Source organism: Plasmodium brasilianum, chromosome 4 (assembly GCF_023973825.1).
Source record: "Plasmodium brasilianum strain Bolivian I chromosome 4, whole genome shotgun sequence".
Lineage (NCBI taxonomy): Eukaryota > Apicomplexa > Aconoidasida > Haemosporida > Plasmodiidae > Plasmodium > Plasmodium brasilianum.
Window position 1 is genome coordinate 836,774 of NC_090117.1, and position 19,088 is coordinate 855,861.

Below are 19,088 nucleotides of genomic sequence, written 5' to 3' on the forward strand. Positions count from 1 at the left end.
ATGTCAAAATAATTGTATTTTATTTCTTTTTTCCCCATTTAAGGAGCTTATTAATCATTACACATTAAATATAACTGTACGCACTCTCTGTCACATGTAACTGAGGATATTGTTCCTTTTTAACAGAGAAACGAGAAATAACAGTATATATATCTCCTTTTTAATTGTTAAGTATGATATTGAAAAGAGCTATAAAAGTTCAGTACAAATGAGTATTTTCAGTTCTTCTGATATCTCTTACAATTATTCTTAAAAAGCAGAAAGTAGATCAAACGGGTAGGAATCACGCTGGTTACGACGAATGGTAGTGGCTCTAACCATTAAGCCTCTACACAATTTGTTAACAACATATTGAGGGTAATGTACAGTACAGATGATAATAAAAATAAATAATTAGTAAAATTAGAGGGTTTAGGATAATACCTTTAAAGGGACGTAAATGAACTAATGCAGGGTGCTAAACGCAGTAGACATCAACAGAACATTGGAGAATTAAAAGTTGAATAACTAGAGTCAAGTGCTGAACAATTCGACTAGACTAATAAACAAATACACACAGATAAAAATAAATATATCTTTGCAAAATAAGCTAAAAATTGAAGCCATAATAATGAAAGATTTAAATGGCTCAGTGTCAAGTAAAACAAGGTTAGAATTTTCAGTACTCTCATATAATAACAATGTAGAATCATTCAATCTTATGCCTATTGTAAATATGGATAAAAAGTATGTAAATAATGAGAACATCAAGGGAAGGATGCAAAATAAGAGCCATGATGAAGCTACTAATCCATTCTTGGTTGACGAAGAAAATGTGAATTCTAATTATTTTATTGAACGCATGTATTGCAGTTTAGCGTATTGTGATAGGTAGAAAAATAAAAATAGTTGTATTTCAAAAATGGATACAAAGGAACAAGCTATAAGTGCAATATCTTGGCTATATGAATATAAGTTGCACGTAGGAGCTATTGGATGTGTGAGTAGACATGACCATATAAGTAGTTCTGTTTTGTGTGATGATGTTAGCACAAAGTAGCTAGGGCAAAATACCACTTTGGATTAAGCCTATTAGTGTTTCCTAACATTATAGTTACAAATAACCTCCTACTTTTAGAATATGACATTCCATAAATATATGCATAAGTGGATGATAATTATACAATTTCACTGAATTAGTAAATTATTTTACGGACAGGTGCAAATTTATTACATCATAAGAATGATCATAATTCGTTAGGGGGTGAAGGATACATTGCCAATCAGAGTAGCAAATTTAAGGAATGATAAGTTGCATTCATTGTCATAATAAATCACAAAGTTATTAGTGATGTTCTTGTGATTTTTGAGCAAAGGGAAAAAATGCAATGAGCTACAACCCTAACAAAAAGGTAAAGCATAGTCTATATGGTGATAAAAATCCTGAACACACAATTCCAGTATGATCGTGTATAGGAACTTTATAAATAGAGAAGGGTAAATTTGATTTCCTAGTTATATTATAGCTGGGGTAAGTATTCTAGTGATTGGGGAACCTTCAAGGTCGATGGGCATGGCCCGTTGCATTGTTAACATGACTACATCCACTCTACTGCAATGTTCAACATCGATGTGCCTATGGAAAAAGTACCTAAGAAGAAAGAAGCTGAATTATATAATTACTATCTTTAAAATTACATCAATTTTTATTGTAATTTATATTATAACAGTTTGGACTTAGAAAAGGCTAATAATTTGAAGAATAAAAAAGGTAGTAATTAAATTATCCGTATTTATGGCAAAACAGACACATTATTATTAGGAACACAGGGAGAGGATGCTCTGAATGTCTGACGTAAGGGATACAACTAGAACAGCAAGTAACGGCAGAAGAACAGAACTGTTTCATAACCCCAAGCATTAGAAGTAGTACTACTACTGACGAACTGTTGTTCACATATAGTGGTGTTTTTCGAAATATTTAAATGTTACAAGTTAAAAAATGTGTTAATAATATTAAGATAAAAATGAAGAAGCTATAATTGAAGATAAAGTCTGTTCAAGGGCTAATTCCGTAGATCCAAAGAAACTTGAAAAATGTGCGAACTTTTGTGAGAGGAAATAGAACGACTGTTAAGGGGTGTCACTAGACCAGGATGTTGATTAATTAAATTGCATAAAAGGAATGATTTTTTTTTCTTTTTTTCTTTTTTTCTTTTTTTCTTTTTTTTTTTTTTTTTTTTTTTTTTTTTTTTTTTTTTTTTTTGTTTTTGTGTAAAATAATACAATACTATAATACGTTAATAATAATCATTTTTACCAAATGGACTATACTACTAACAAATTATTTTTTGATATAAGGAGAAATATTCTAATTTTTCACGACCATCTTAAAAAAGGACAAAACGATAAATACACATTTAAAATTTTTTCGGTAAAACTTTTATATATACATATATTAACCATTTTTTTTTTTTTTTTTTACTTAAAATATTTCTAAAATAAATATACCATTTTGAGTATATTGTACTCTTAGGACATACTTTTTTTTTTTTTTTTTTTTTTTTTGATATTTTGTGTTTTATTAGAATAATCTAAAAAAAGAATAGCAGGACACTAGGAATATTCTTTTTTTTTAATATTTTTTTTTTTTTTCCTCTTAGCCCAACTAACAAATTTTTTTAAGTATAAAGAATTGAGGGCATGGCCAATGGTACCATTCAGAAAGAGGACAAAAATTACTCATTGTATTATCCCAGATAAACAAAAATAAATATATTATTATATATGTTTGCTTTACTGTTTTTTCTAATTTACTTTAGAATTGTTTGATAAAGTAATTGCATAATCGGTATTTATATGGTACATACACGAGAACATTATATGCACATATTTACGTTTGTATATGTGCATGTATATACCTTTGTATATATATACATATATTTAAGTGTATAAAATGTATATATATATTTATAGGCCAAAGCATACATTAGCAAAAACGTGTGAGAATAAATTGGAAAACATTGAAGCGTTCGCAGCTGGTTGATAAATATGATGTGTAAGCAAAATTAAAGCTCGGGGTTAATAATGCACCTAAAAAGAGAAATAATTTTTTAATTTTTTTTTTTGGAAATTTCGAAAAAGATACCTTTTTCGATTAATTTTACTAGAATGAGGGAAAAAAAAAAAAAAAAATTAGAATAGAAGAGAAAGAATTTAAAAAAAATTTATATTAAAAAAATAAGTTATGCTAGTTATATTTATTTTAAAATAAAAACAAAGGAAGAATTTTGTAAGGGTATAGCATATATCAAATAAATAATAATAATAATAAAAAGGTGAAGAAAAAAAAAGGTATTAAAATAAATTACGTATAACCATTAATCTAACACGATGATACGACTTGTATCTTTGTTTCTTATAATATGTAAGGAAAAAAAGAAAAAAATAAGCGCAAAAAAGAGCGAAAAGGAGAAAAAAAGAACAAAAAAGAATAATAAATAGAATAATACAAAATGACATATAACGAATTAGTAAAAACAGTTACACAGAAAGAGTTATACACAATGTATATATAATAATGCATGGAGAAAGCTAAAAAGTGCTTCTAAGGAGAAAAATAAAAAAAGAATTAGTAAAGATGATGAGTGTAAAATTTTGGTAAATAATAGAATTATGTATTTTTTTAAATAATTAAAAAGTACTATCAAAAAAAAAAAAAAAATAAAAATAGAAGTTTTTAATATTCCAATTCATACTTATCTTTTGACTTCTTATATTACAGGGGTTATATTTAGCAAAAATATAATAAAATGTGGAAAAGATAAACTTAATGAACCCCCCCAAGATAGTACAGGAGTAGGTGAAGTAATCAAACCCGTATCTTCACAAAATAAAGAGAATATACCAAATGATACTTCGAAAAAAAGAGATACTCCAACAAAGACTATATCGTTTACAATACCAGGTAATTTAGAAAATGATAATTCGAATGATGAAAATAAGAATGGTTATGGAGTTGTAGGGACATCTTCATCACATGCGATAGTTGTGACTTCATTGCCTCAACCTGAAGGTACAACTTCGACTGTAACACCACCTGGTCCTGTATCGACAGGAGTATCCGAATCATCTGATAACTCGGGACGTACGAGTTTAGTTACATCTGAAAGTGGAGATGCATCTGCGAATACAGCTTCGGCTGTGGTCTTAACTGAAACAGGTCAACTTGGACAACTTCAACAACCACAGCAACCTCGTTCACCTGTGACTCCATCACAAGGCTTACAACAACCTGGGAGTACTCCAGTTAAAGATAATTTAGAACCTGGATCCCCTGATAAACCTATTCAAGTAGAATCCTCTCTGTTGAAAAACTTTGATGGGGTAAAAATTGTTGGTTCATGTGGTGCATATTTTCGAGTACATCTTGTTCCACATATTTTAATATACGCCTTAACTAAATATTCAATTATTCAAATAGAATCATTATTTAATGAAAATACAAAGATAGATTTTGAACATGCGGATGATATAAAGAATAAATGTAAAACAGGACATACTTTTAAATTCATTATATATTTAACTGATAATATACTAACGCTTAAGTGGAAAGTGTACCCACCTGTTTCTTCCACCACAAGTAATTCTAAGAAAAAAAAAATAAGTTAAGCAGTAGTTTATAAAAATTATAACACTTTTACTATATATATATATATATATATATGTATGTATATATATATATGTATGTATATATATATGTATGTATGTATATGTATACGTATGCATCTTTATTGAAAAAAGAAAGAGGTAAAATATTAAAGTAAGAGCATCCATAAGGTCGTATTTACACTGAAAAATAAAATGCACGATTTTTCGAAAAATTAAGGGTAGTTTCTTTAAATTTGCATTAATTTCCACCATTTTTTTTACAAATTTTTTTCTCTTTTTTTTATATGTTAGCTGTCAAGGTAGATATAAGAAAATACAGAGTTCCAAAATTAGATAGGCCATTCACTGCCATACAGGTGTATACCGCAAATGTGAAAGCGGGTCTGATTGAAAGTAAAAATTATGCCATAGGAAGTGATATTCCTGGTTAGATGAATATGAAAAAGGGAAAAAGACAATAACCAATGTAGTGATACCATGTGTTTTACTTTTCTCCTTTTAAAGCAATTTTTAAATTGTTTTACCAAGTAGATGTATTTGTTTATATTTTCATGCATACTTGCACATATATATACACGTCTATATATGCATGTATATACTTTCATTATTTCTGTGTTCGCGTCTCTGTCGCTTTGTAGGGAAGTGCAGTGCAATTGCAACTGAATGCTTCTTAAACGGCAATTTCAACATAGAGAGTTGCTATCAGTGTACTTTACTCGTACAGAACAAGGATCTGTCAGATGAATGCTTTAAGTATGTCTCTGGTGATATGAAATCAAAATATAATGAAATAAAAGTGATGGGACAAGATGATCAGGATTCGAAGGAATATCAATTTAATGAGTCTATAGATATTATATTAAAAAATATATATAAAGTAGATATAAGTAAAAACAGTAAGGTGTTAATAACTCTGGATGATTTTGATGATGTTTTAAAAATAGAATTAATGAATTATTGTAAGTTATTAAAAGAAATGGATGTAAAAGGGACTTTAGAAAATCATCAGTTAGGAAACGAAGTAGACATATTTAATAATTTGATACGACTGTTAAGTATTCATCCTAATGAGAATATTATTACATTACAGGATAAGCTAAGGAACACAGCAATATGCCTAAAGGATGTTGATAAATGGATTGAAAATAAAAGAGGTTTAATATTACCTGTGTTAGAAGATAATACTATTTCGGGTAATTCAAACAGTTCGTCAAATATTGAAGAAGAAGAAGATGATGATGATGAATATAAAAATGGTAATTATCTAAATGAAGATATATATAGAAAGGATGGAGATGGTGTTATTGATTTAGTTAAAGCAGGAAAAGAATTAAAATTAAGATCTCCTTATTTTAAAAATAGCAAATATTGTAATAAAGAATATTGTGATAGATGGAAAGATAAAACAAGCTGTATATCAAATATTGAAGTAGAAGAGCAAGGAAATTGTGGACTTTGTTGGGTATTTGCATCTAAATTGCATTTAGAAACTATTAGATGTATGAGAGGATATGGTCATTTTAGAAGTTCTGCATTATTTATTGCAAACTGTTCTAAGAGGAAACCTAAACATAGATGTACTGTAGGATCAAATCCAATAGAATTTCTTCAAATTGTAGATGAAAGAAAATTCTTACCTCTAGAATCTGATTATCCATATTCAATTATAAATGCAGGAAATGCTTGTCCAAAGCCTAAAAACAATTGGACTAATTTATGGGGAAATAGCAAATTATTATTTCATAAAATGTATGGACATTTTATGAGTTATAAAGGATTTATATCATATGAAAGTAATCACTTTAGAGACAACATGGATCTATTTATAGATTTAGTAAAAAGAGAAATTCAAAATAAAGGTTCTGTTATTATTTATATAAAAACGAAAGATGTTATTGGTTATGATTTTAATGGAAGAGGTGTACATAGTATGTGTGGGGACAGAGTACCAGATCATGCAGCAAATATAATTGGTTATGGTAATTATATTAATACGGATGGGAAAAAAAGATCATACTGGATTGTTAGAAATAGTTGGGGTTATTATTGGGGAACAGAAGGAAATTTTAAAGTAGATATTCTTGGACCCCCACATTGTAAATATAATTTCATACATACTGTAGTTGTTTTCAAACTTAACTTAGGTATTGTTAATATATCAAATAATAAGATAAATGATAAGGCTCCTTATTTTTCGAAACACAGTTCTGACTTTTTCCATAGTCTTTATTTTAATAATTATAATGAATACGAACATGAATCTCCCTTTGACAATGATGATGATATGAATGTAGTGAACCCTGGTGGCAATAAATATAAGGGCTTTTCACAAAAGGAACCGAGGAAAGGAATTATTAGGGGTCAAGATGATCCATCCACGGGGGGAAGTGATGCCACTGAAGGTGGAGGTAGTAGTAGCAGTGGAAGTAATGGTAGTAATAGTAGTAGTAATAGTAATAGTAGTAGTAGTAGTAGTAGTAGTAGTAGTAGTAGTAGTAGCAGTAGTAGTAGTAGTAGTAGTAGTAGTAGTAGTAGTAGTAGTAGTAGTAGTAGTAGTAGTAGTAGTAGTAGTAGTAGTAGTAGTAGTAGTAGTAGTAGTAGTAGTAGTAGTAGTAGTAGTAGTAGTGGTAGTGGTAGTGGTAGTAGTACTAGTAGTAGTGGTAGTGGTAGTAGTACTAGTAGTAGTGGCAATAATAGTGGTGATAGTGGCACTGATGTGAACTCGTCAGTCGAGAAAAATATTCAAATATTACATATTTTAAAACATATCGAGAATTCAAAAATTACGAGATCCTTTGTTAAATATGATAATATAAATGAAACGAAAGAGGATCATACATGTTCAAGGTCCCACTCAAAAGACCCAGCGAAACATGATGAATGTAAACAGTTTTGTGAATCTAACTGGAACACTTGCAAAGGTCATTATTCTCCCGGTTACTGCTTAACAAAATTGTACAATGGAGGAAATTGTTATTTCTGTTATGTGTAAAATTGTTTATGCAAAAATGAAAATCGCATTTTAAATGCATTGATTTTTCCTCTTTTAAGAAGAGAAATCCAAATTTTTTTTGTTTTCTTTCTTTTTTTGTAAAAAAAAAAAAAATAACAATAAAATAAAAAAAAATATATTTTTAATTAGTGTTTTTGGGAAAGAAAACATAATCCAGGTTTTTTTTTTTTTTTTTTTTTTTACAATTTTGAATATTTTTTAGTTTGGCTTGTAACCCTTTGCTTTCCGTTATAGTCGGAGGCAACATTCTGAAATGTGTACTTGTACAAGCGTATTTATGTGTATGTATATATATGAATTTTTTTTTTTTTTTTTAAATATTGTTTTTTAATTATTTTTTCGCGCACTTTTTTCTCCGTTTATATAATTTTTTTTTTTTTTTTCCGACTTAATCGATTTTAGTTGTCGGAAAGTAAAAATATGTTTCAAAAAAAAAAAAATAATATAAGAGAAAAATAAAAAAAAAGGATAGAAATTTTTTTTTTTTTTTTTTTTTATGTAAGCTATTTTCCATCTTCCCAAACGGTCGAAGTTTAGGATACTTTGGTATCGGAAAATTTGTTCAGGTGAAAAGAGAAAGTAAATTATTCAGAATTTTTAGGATGTGTTGACACGTATGCCTGAACTCGCGTACAGTTAAACGCGCATAAACATATAGTTACACACATCCCCGTTCGCTTCGCCAATTTTTTAAAACATGCAAATATTCTGAGCTGTTATCGAAATATATACACGACTTCAGGGAAACAAATGCTTCAACAATTTATTCACAATCTAAAAGATTGTTATTACACCTAATTCTCGTATAATTATTAGTGCACTAGTAAAAAAAAAAAAAAATTTTCCTTTCCGATTGAAGCATGTCTTATGTAATTTTACTTAAGAAATAAACAAATAAATTCAAAATATGTTCAAAATATATTTCAAATGTATTCATAATGTATTCAAAATGAATTCAAAATAAATTCAAAATGAATTCAAAATAAATTCAAAATGAATTCAAAATAAATTCAAAATATATATTTTTTTTTTTTTTTGTGTTCCACTCCCAATGTAACCCCTTTTGAAAACAAAGAATACAGTAAAGTTATGCTTAGTAAATATCAAAAAAAAAAAAAAAAAAAAAAAAAAAGAACAATACGGAAAATAATATACAACACAGAACAATAATAATTGTACAGGTTTAAATACGTCTCTAATTTAAAATAAGTAGAACAAAATGATATTTCGTTCTTGCTTCCTTTTGATAATATGTAAGCTCAGAAAATTAAAATAAAATAAAAATAAAACACAAGTAAAATAAAAAATAATATAAAAAATGACTTAAAAAGTAACATAAAATTTTACATAAAAAATATAATAAAAATAATATAAAAAATTACAGAAAAAATTAAAAACAAAAAGCAAAAGATTATTCAATATAACAGCAAAAAAACATATAATATATAGCATTTGCAAAAAGAGTACTTCAAAAAAATTAAGATGACGAAAGACACACATGATAACATTTTGTTTATCGCTAAATCAGCAATTTTTAAGCTTAAAGTAAAAGAAAAAAAAAAAAAAAAAAAATGCATAGTTTTTAAATTATTACTGTCACTACATCGGAATTTTTTTAATTTTTTTTTTTTGTCCCTTTATTCATTTCGTACAGGTGTTATATATAGTAAGAATATAACAAACTGTGTAGCAGAAACTACAGTAAATAGTGATACCGGTGGTCCCAATGGAAGTGGTATAGGTGAACAAGGTTTATCGTCTAGTTCTTCGGAAAATGTTACTGGTGAATCTCACAGTCCACCAGGCACATCAGTAGGAACATCATCCGATAATGATCAATCTTCCTCATCATCAGTAACTGCAGGAAATACTGGAGATGTAGGTCAAACATCAGAAGCTAGTAGTAAAGTTCCTGAAGTTCCTTCCAAACCTTCTCCACATTTGAACACAAATCCACAGCAACCAAATAGAGAAGCTCCTCAAGCTGTACAATCAGATGGACAAAATGTTGAACAGGGGATACAGGTAACTTCTACTTTCTTGAAAAATTTCGATGGTATAAAAGTAACAGGTTCATGTAAAGCATATTTCCGAGTGTTTTTCGTTCCGCATATATGGATTTATGTAGATCCCACAAAAGACAGCATAGAACTAAAACAACTTTTTGAGCCAGTTAGAACAGTAAATATCACACAGTTAAGGAATAAATGCATTAATAAAAGCAACAGCACATTCAAATTTATTGCTTATGTTAAGGATCAAATTCTGACCCTCAAATGGCTAGTAATTGGGGAGGGAGCCGATGCAGGTAAAGAAAGAAAACAAAACAAAACGAAAGAAAAAAAAGTACATACTAGAACTAAATAGAACAAGAGTGTGCAAAATAGAAGAAAATTGACCACATATTTAATGGCAAATGCTTCTTAGCAGCGCAAAAATAAGAAAAAAAAAAGATAAAGATAGAAATAGATGGACGGATGGATGGATGGATGAATATATGTAGAGAAAGCAAATTATATGTGAAGTGAATACCCCACCTCATTTCCCTTAGAAAAAAATTGATATGCATGCTAAAACAACAGTGTAATGTATGCATATATTTTAGTTCAATTTCTTTATATACTTCCTTTTTTATTATTGTTGTTAGGAAATAAAGTGGATGTAAAAAAGTACAAGATACCGGTATTAGATAAGACATTTAGCTCAGTACAGGTGCATACAGCCAATGCTGAAAAGAACTTGATCGAGAGTAAAAACTACCACATAAGTAGTGTTATACCTGGTTAGTTCCTGGAAAAGGAGGAAATAAAAAAGAAAGAGCATACTATCGAATGTTTTTATGCTATTTGATCTTTACAAAGGGAATGTATTTGTGTCCCTTGGGCTCACTTCTCTTCATTTTATTATTATATTATATATTATACTATTATTTAATTTTTTATTTCCTACTTGCATACCTCCTTCATCTCTTCTTCACTTCCATTCTTTTCCTTTTTTTAATAGATCAGTGCAGTATAATTACGACAAACTGCTTTTTAAGTGGAAGTCTAGATATCGAACATTGTTTCCACTGCACGCTTCTCGCGCAAAAGTATGAAAGTGAAAACGAATGTTTCAAATACGTTTCAAAGGAAGCAAAGGAGCGTATTGCCATGGATATACCGACTATTGCACAAGATGAGGAATACTCGGTCGAGTACAGACTTATAGAGTCTATTGATATTATATTGAAGAGTATATATAAAACTGATGAAAATGGAGGGAAAAAAGAAGAATTAATAAATTTCGAGGATTTGGAAAATGATTTAAAATCAGAATTAAAAAATTATTGTGCATTGTTAAAAGAGATGGATGAGAGTGGAACATTAAAAAATTTTGAACTAGCTAATGAGGAGGAAACATTCAATAATTTATCTAGATTGTTAAAAGTCCATCCTAATGAGAATATGGCTACACTACGACTCAAGTTTAGGAACCCAGCAATATGTGTTAAAAATGTGGATGAGTGGATAGTAAATAAAAGGGGGTTAACTTTGCATAATGAAACATATAGTGCGGAAAAAGTAAGCCATGATCAGGCTAACGCAGACAGTGGTGCAGCTGACAAGGGTCGTGCTGAAAGTGATACTACTACCAGAGGTGCATCTGACAGTGGTAGTGCCGACGAACTGATGGCGGAAAATTTTGAAGAGGAGGAAATTGTATCAGATGATATATTTGAAAAGGATTCCAGTGGCATTATAGATCTGAGTAAGATGAAAACCGAGATGAACTTTAAATCTCCGTATTATCAAAAGAGCAAATATTGTAATAAAGATTACTGTGATAGATGGAAAGATAAAACAAGTTGTATATCAAATATTGAAGTAGAAGAACAAGGAGATTGTGGTTTATGTTGGATATTTGCATCTAAGTTACATGTAGAGACTATTAGATGTATGAGAGGATATGGTCATTTTAGAAGTTCTGCATTGTTTGTTGCAAACTGTTCTAGTAGAAATCCGGAAGAAATATGTATTGTTGGATCTAACCCAACAGAATTTCTTCAAATTGTAAATGATAATAAATTTTTACCTTTAGAATCTGATTTACCATACTCATACAATGATGCAGGAAATGCATGTCCTACAAAAAGAAACAAATGGACGAATTTATGGGGGAATACAAAATTGTTATTACATAAAAGAGATTATTCTTTTTTGAATACACTAGGCTACATAGCATACGAAAGCATAAATTTTAAAGATAAAATGGAATTATTTATTAACATAATTAAACAAGAAATTCAAAATAAAGGTTCTGTTATTGTTTATGTAAAAACTAATAATGTAATTGATTATGATTTCAATGGGAAAGTAGTTCATAGTATATGTGGTGACAATGAAGCAGATCACGCTGCAAATATTATTGGATATGGTAATTATATTAATATTAAAGGTGAAAAGAGATCTTATTGGCTAGTTAGAAATAGCTGGGGTTATTATTGGGGAGATGAAGGAAACTTCAAAGTAGATATGTATGGTCATGATGAATGTTTATATAATTTTATACATACAGCAGTTGTATTCAAAATAGATTTAGATATGGTAGAAGTTCCTAAAAAGAATAATAATAATAATAATAATTCAGTTTATAATTATTTCCATAAATATGTTCCTGATTTTTTCTATAACCTTTTTTATGTCAATTATGATAAGGATAAAGATAAAGATAAAGGTGAATCTTTCTTATATGACAATGGTAATAGGGAAGAAATACAACAAAATTATAGTAAGGATTCTATTGTATCTGGACAAACTGAACCAGAAAGTGCCAAAGTTATACCCGCTCCCCAACCCACTAAATCAGCTGAGAAAATTTTTAAAGTACTACACATTTTAAAAAATATCAAAGATGGAAAAATAAAGAGAGGATTTGTCAAATATGAGAATTTAAAAGAAACTGAAAATCCATACAGCTGTTCAAGAATATACTCAAAAGACCCAAATAAGATGGATGAGTGTAAGCAGTTTTGTTTTAAAGAGTGGAGCAAATGTGAAAAGCACTACTCACCCGGTTACTGCTTAACAAAATTATATTCAGGGGATAATTGCTTTTTCTGCAATATTTAAAATAACAGAAGAGCTGTAACTTAAGGGGGTAGGAGATCTTTATCGCTTCAGTCATTGGGAAGAAGGAAACGTTTTTTCTTTTTTTTTTTTTTTTGCTGTACGTCGTATTTTCTTTCTTTATTTATTTACTACTTCCATATTTATTTATTTTTGTCATTCTATCTTTCTTGTTTCCTTTCCTTTCTTCCTCACTTTTTTTTTTTTTTTTTTTTTTTTTTTTCCCTTTTGAGCAAATAACGAAAATTAAACTTTTGTTCCCCGTTTTGCGCTATCATTTCACGCCTTCATTCTATGAGTTACCTGCTTTGATTTTTTTATACTTATTAATACTTACTCGAACTTATGGCAGTTCTATATTTTTATCACTCATATATGTGTATATATGTGCATATAAAACATTTTGTCCGTTTCACCATGTTATGTATATTTTTTTTTTTTTTGGTTATTTTTAAAACTGTTTTTATTTATTTCGTAGAACCATGAAATAAATAAGTTTTAAAACAAGAACACACATAATAAAGTACGTTTTAAGCCCCTTTTTTTTTTTTTTTTTTTTTTTTTTTTTTTTTTTTTTTTTTTTTTTTTTTTACTTCACGTTTTTAGATCCCTTAGAACAACAAAAGGGTAGGAAAAATATTTTGCAGTATAGGGGGAATTTTAAGAATTCATAAGGATCAGTTTTTTTCCTTTCATAACGGAGTTGTTTATGGAAGAAATTACTGCGTTCTTCATAAGACTAAGCTTACGTGAACAAGCTCATACTTCTGTATACACTCATGTATACATTCGTCCCACATATACATACCTACTTACATGCAAACGTTTATGTTATGTATAATGTATGTATATGCTTATACCCACATAAATGCATGCTTTTATAGTTCCATTTAACTTGTCTAGACTTACACAGCTTGCACATCTGCCATTATATATGTGTGAAGGCAAAAAAAAAAAAAATTTAAGCTAGTGTAGTGAAATTTACAGTCATTATTGAGTAACAACACACAACGAGAAAAGAAACCCATGCAAAATTAACATGTGTATATATATATATATATATATATATATGTATATACGTATATATTCAGTTTTTACTGTGTGTAAATTTTTTTTATTTTTTAGTTATATTATCAACAGAACTGATCTATCGAATTCGTACGTCAGATTGAACTTTCAGATGTTCCCGATTTTCAAACTCTTAAGTACATATTTCTACAATATTAAAATTGTGATATGAAATTTTTTTAAAAACTATTTATCACGTAAAAGGAAAATTCATGATATTAATTTCTTTTTTTTTCTTTTTTTTATTTTTACATGCTGTTCTGAGGTAGCCATGAGCTACATGCAATATAGAAAAAAATAAAAAAAACAAAAACAAAGGGAAAAGAAAACAAAAGAAAAAGTAAAGTAAGAGTAATATCAAACACACCCTTTATATCACACAGTATATATATATATATGTTGTACACATTTGAAAATATCTACAATATGTTAAATGTTAAGAAGACACTATATGATAGATTGTGTTGTAATGGGTATTCACGTAATAGATGAGTTTTCCTTTTTCATTTTGTAAAATGCATGTACTTGTTAATCTATAAAAAATTCCGAATAAATAACACATTTTTAAATTAAAAGAAAAAAAAGAAAAACTTATATATATATATATGTATTTATATGTATAAATTTATATATATTTATATTACTCATATCACTTTTGTAATTAGATGGGTTTCTTAAGACAGAAAAAGAAAAGGGTGTAACATGAATATTGTAAAATAACTTTTTTTTTTTTTATATGTTTTGTTAAACTGTGTTCTTTTTCTTTTTCTTCTTTTTTACCTTTTTCCTGTTTTTCTTGTTTTTTTTTTTTGTTTTGTTTGTGAACCTTACTTGTCACATGAGTTATTTTATAATAATAATTTTTTTTTTTTTATGTGTTAATTTACAAACATATGAACATGTAAATAAAAAAAAAAATATATAATTATCCATACAAATAAAGCAAGAAAAGAAAAAAAAAAAAAAAACATAAAAATTTTTTTTTTGACGGTTTGTAAAAACTATAAAAGATATCACGCATGATTTCTACACATTTGTCTAAAATGAAAATATCTAAAATTAAGTACTACCTATTTTTCTTTTTTATTGCGCATTTAGTGAAAACAGGTATGTGCATACTTCACTGGGGCCCACTCCTTCTCTACATTTGCCTTTGTCGTTATTACGACCGCTACTGATGCTACTACTACTGATGCTGCTACTACTGATGCTGCTACTACTGATGCTGCTACTACTAAAGCTGCTACTTCTGATTCTGCTACTTCTGATTCTGCTACTTCTGATACGGCTATTACTGATACTGCTTATGTTGCTGTTTGTACTTCTAATTTTGTTCTAGTTGTTCTACTTTATAAGTGCGAGCGCACTATGTCTTTTCATGTACTTACAACACATCAATTTTTTTTTTTATTTTCCGACCAATTTAGTTAAGTCCAGAGTACTAGTCAACTGCTTTGGATTGCTACACTGCAAGATATGTCACACTATAATAAGGAACTGCTTCTTATCAGGGACGAGTGATTTATCAAAATGCATTGCTTGCGAAGAGAGTTACTATAGCATTAAGCCCTGTACCCACCATACAGGTTCGTAAGAAGGAAAAAAAAAGGCGAAAAAATTGGGGAAAAAATGGAAAAAAAAATGAGAAAAAAGGTTGAATCTTTTTCGTTCTTCCATTAGGGAAATATACACAAATACGTGCTCCTTCTGTAATATAGATGACTCACTTTCCTTTATATCTGTAAAAATTATTCCTGCCATTTTTTCTAATATTTTTAGACGAATATTTGATGGACCAAAAATCTAAAGGTGCATTTGTGGAACTACAAGATCACGTAAGAATACGAATAACAGAGAAAAAAGGAGAATAAATACGAATGTGAATAAAGTGTACATGTCTGTTTATAGCTTATGCATTGATCTTCATCTAAAAAGTGTAGTTTCTTTACCTTTTTGTGCTCATAATTTGTTTATTTCGGCACGCATAATTACGCATAATACACACAAAGGCGCACATTCTTTGAACCAGCTTAACTGTACTCCTTCCCCTTTTAATTGTGCATTTTAATTGTGCATTTTTGTTGTGCATTTTTGTTGTGCCTTTTTATTGTGCCTTTTTATTGTTGTATTTTTATTGGGCAATTTAAATGTGCAATTTTTATGTGAAAATTTTATTTTCTCTGTTTTATTAATCTTTATAGGAGTACTTATCAGACGAAAAAATGGCAATTTTACTTTCCGAAATAATTAAAATATCCATAGATAGACACAAGAAGGGGGTAGCAGGGGGTAGTACCCTGGATAATGATTTAAAAAAAAAAATAATGCAATTGTGTCTGTATTCAAACTTTAATGACAACTACGAAAATGCAAAAAGTCATACACAGGCAACACCGGAAGAAGTAGAGGAGCATATACAAAAAATTATAGATATATATATAAAAGAAACAAATAACATGGAGCATATACTAAACTCCTTGAAAAATCCTGCACTATGTTTAAAGGACCCAACACAATGGGTAAAAGATAGGGCAGGTTATAAGGATATTGATTCACCCTCGGCTGGTATAATATCTGAAAAGAAACTTTTCAAGCCTTATAAAATAAAAAGTTTAATGAGTTCTTTATACAGTTCTAAGTCTAACTGTACTATGCAATTTTGCAATAGGTTCGCTGATTCGAATGAATGTGAATCTAAAATCAGGGTCCTCAACCAAGGCACATGGTAAGGGCCAAATTTCCTCGGTTTCGCCCGAGCGCAAAAAGGACACGCATGCATACGTACATACCCACGCACGTATTACCACTTGCATGCATACGTACATACACACGCACGTATTACCACTTGCATACTTACATACATGCACACGCACGTATTACCGCTTGCATGCAATACATACATACACACGCATACCCGTGCGATGATTCTCCCTTTACAGCGGGAACTGCTGGGCTTTTGCCTCATCGACGACTATATCCGCCTTCAGATGCAGAAAGGGCTTGGGGTTTGCAGAACCATCGGCTAAATATGTAACTCTATGTAAGAACAAACATATAAACACTGATGATGGATATGTATCTGGACATTACAATGATAATATATGTAGAGAAGGAGGACATTTATCTTATTATCTTGAGACGTTGGACAATACAAAAATGCTTCCAACATCTCATAACGTTCCTTATAATGAACCGATAAAAGGTGCAGACTGTCCTGATAGTAAACCGTCCTGGAGTAATATGTGGGATGAAGTAAATTCAGTTGATCGAATATTTAATGGGTATATTTTTAGTGGGTATTTTAAATTATCTTTTGGTGAGTATGTAAGAAATGGTATGACAAAAGATTTAATTAAAATTATCAAAGAATACATAATAGAACAAGGGGCTTTATTTGTCTCAATGAAAGTAAATGGAAAATTAAGTTTTGATCATGATGGGGAAAAAGTTATGATGAACTGTGAATATGAAGAATCACCTGACCATGCATTAGTTCTAATAGGTTATGGAGATTATATAAAACCCTCAGGTGAAGAAAGTTCCTATTGGCTTATAAGAAATAGTTGGGGTTCTCATTGGGGAGATAAAGGTAATTTTAAAATTGACATGTACGGACCAAGTAATTGTAATGGACAAGTATTATGTAATGCATTTCCTTTACTTTTACAAATGAGAGGGAAAAAAATAGATAATCCCTTACCTAACGATTTAGCATCAACAGATACTAGGATGAGGTATAATCATTCTTCTTTTGATATGAGTAGAAGAAGAAAATATCCTGAACAGAGGGATAACCAAATTAATGATGATAGAATGAACCCCAACAATCCATACGATAACGATCGATATGATAAAAATCGAATCGATAACGACAGAAATGATAATAACCCTTTTGTTAATCCTAGATATGAAGATATGTATGATGAACATAATGAAGACAGATATGGACCAAACTACCAACCATTTAACGATCGAAATGCAGAAAATGAATACTCTCCTGAGGAAGCTGGAGCTGACTACCCGGGGATTGGTGACAACCGCAAGAATTCCACTTTTCGAAGAACTTTTCTAACTAACTTGGTTGTCAACATTGGCAATACTCAGTATAAGAGAACCATTTACTCACGAAGTACGCTCACTAAATGAAAATAATAGCCAAAATGGCGAACAAATTGTTTTACGTGAAGCATCTTCTCATCGCGATGATATTTGTACACCTACGCATATAATAAACCCAATCGCGCACTGCAACATAGATGTACATATTTACGCGTACAAACAATTTTACCGTTTTAAACAGTCGCAAAAAACAATACACGTATAATATGTGCTCTTTCTGCATATTCATTTTCCTGATTATTTTTTCCTTTTTCTTTTTACTTTTATAGGGAAGGATGAATACAAAGAAAAGTTCTCCTGCTTAAGAACATTTTCAATGGATGAATCCTCAGACGTGTTATGCCGAGATAATTGTGAACGACATATCGACATGTGCAAATATAATGCATCCATTGGTGAATGTCTAATGAAGTTTTCCTCCAATTATAAATGCATTTATTGCGGCATGTAATGTGGTTCCAATTTGGCCTCTCTGTGAGTCGCAATCGTAGTCGCAGTCTATATTCGCTTCTCTTTCTCTATTTCTTTATAACTCTTTATATTTCTTTCTCTTTTCATAAAAAATAAAGACATGGAAAAAGAAAATAAGAAAAAAATCATTGTGTAATAATGATAATTATTTCAGGCATTTGTTCTGTTTTCTTTTGTTGTCTTTTGTTTTCTGTTTTTTCTTTTTTTTGTTAGATTATTCCATTTTTACATAATTTATTAATAAACACATACACGCATACATGTGTGCGCATACATGCGCGTGTATATGTGCGTATATATGAGCGTGTATATGTGCGTATATTTGAGCGTGCACATGTGCGTATATATGAGCGTGTATATGTGCGTATACATACTCATATAAATTCACACATGCATGATATGTAGACAATTGTGCTTATCCTTATAAGAGCTTTTTATTTTTATTATGTTATAAAGTTTAATAAGGCTCTAATAAACACTATTAGTAATTTGTGTATTTACTCGTGTGCTCATTTGATGTGCTTCCCATTACTTGGCCCTCTTTTTTTTTTTTTTTTTTTTTTATTGGCATCTATTTGTTTACCTGTTAATTTATTTTATCAATATGCATATTTATGAGCATAATGGAGGAAATTTCACCTGCTACATTTTTTAATAGA

The 19,088-nt window shown here is 29.5% G+C and overlaps 2 protein-coding genes across 2 annotated transcripts; both read left to right on the forward strand.

The window, feature by feature from the left end:
• Positions 1 to 901: 901 nt before the first annotated feature.
• Positions 902 to 13,445, forward strand: MKS88_001186 (uncharacterized protein; the record flags this gene model as incomplete). Its single annotated transcript, XM_067219848.1, has 14 exons — positions 902 to 1,035; positions 1,710 to 1,750; positions 2,001 to 2,090; positions 2,643 to 2,692; positions 2,802 to 2,815; positions 2,956 to 3,020; positions 3,764 to 4,621; positions 4,942 to 5,076; positions 5,289 to 7,586; positions 8,201 to 8,242; positions 9,318 to 9,971; positions 10,311 to 10,445; positions 10,667 to 12,718; positions 13,378 to 13,445. The coding sequence occupies 14 exons, from the start codon at positions 902 to 904 to the stop codon at positions 13,443 to 13,445; spliced, it is 6,636 nt and encodes a 2,211-aa protein (XP_067075114.1).
• Positions 13,446 to 14,541: 1,096 nt separating this feature from the next.
• Positions 14,542 to 18,409, forward strand: MKS88_001187 (serine-repeat antigen; the record flags this gene model as incomplete). Its single annotated transcript, XM_067219849.1, has 7 exons — positions 14,542 to 14,550; positions 14,947 to 15,157; positions 15,267 to 15,425; positions 15,619 to 15,674; positions 16,041 to 16,564; positions 16,779 to 17,968; positions 18,228 to 18,409. 7 exons carry the CDS (start codon positions 14,542 to 14,544, stop codon positions 18,407 to 18,409), a joined length of 2,331 nt encoding a protein of 776 aa, XP_067075115.1.
• Between the last annotated feature and the right edge of the window lie 679 nt (positions 18,410 to 19,088).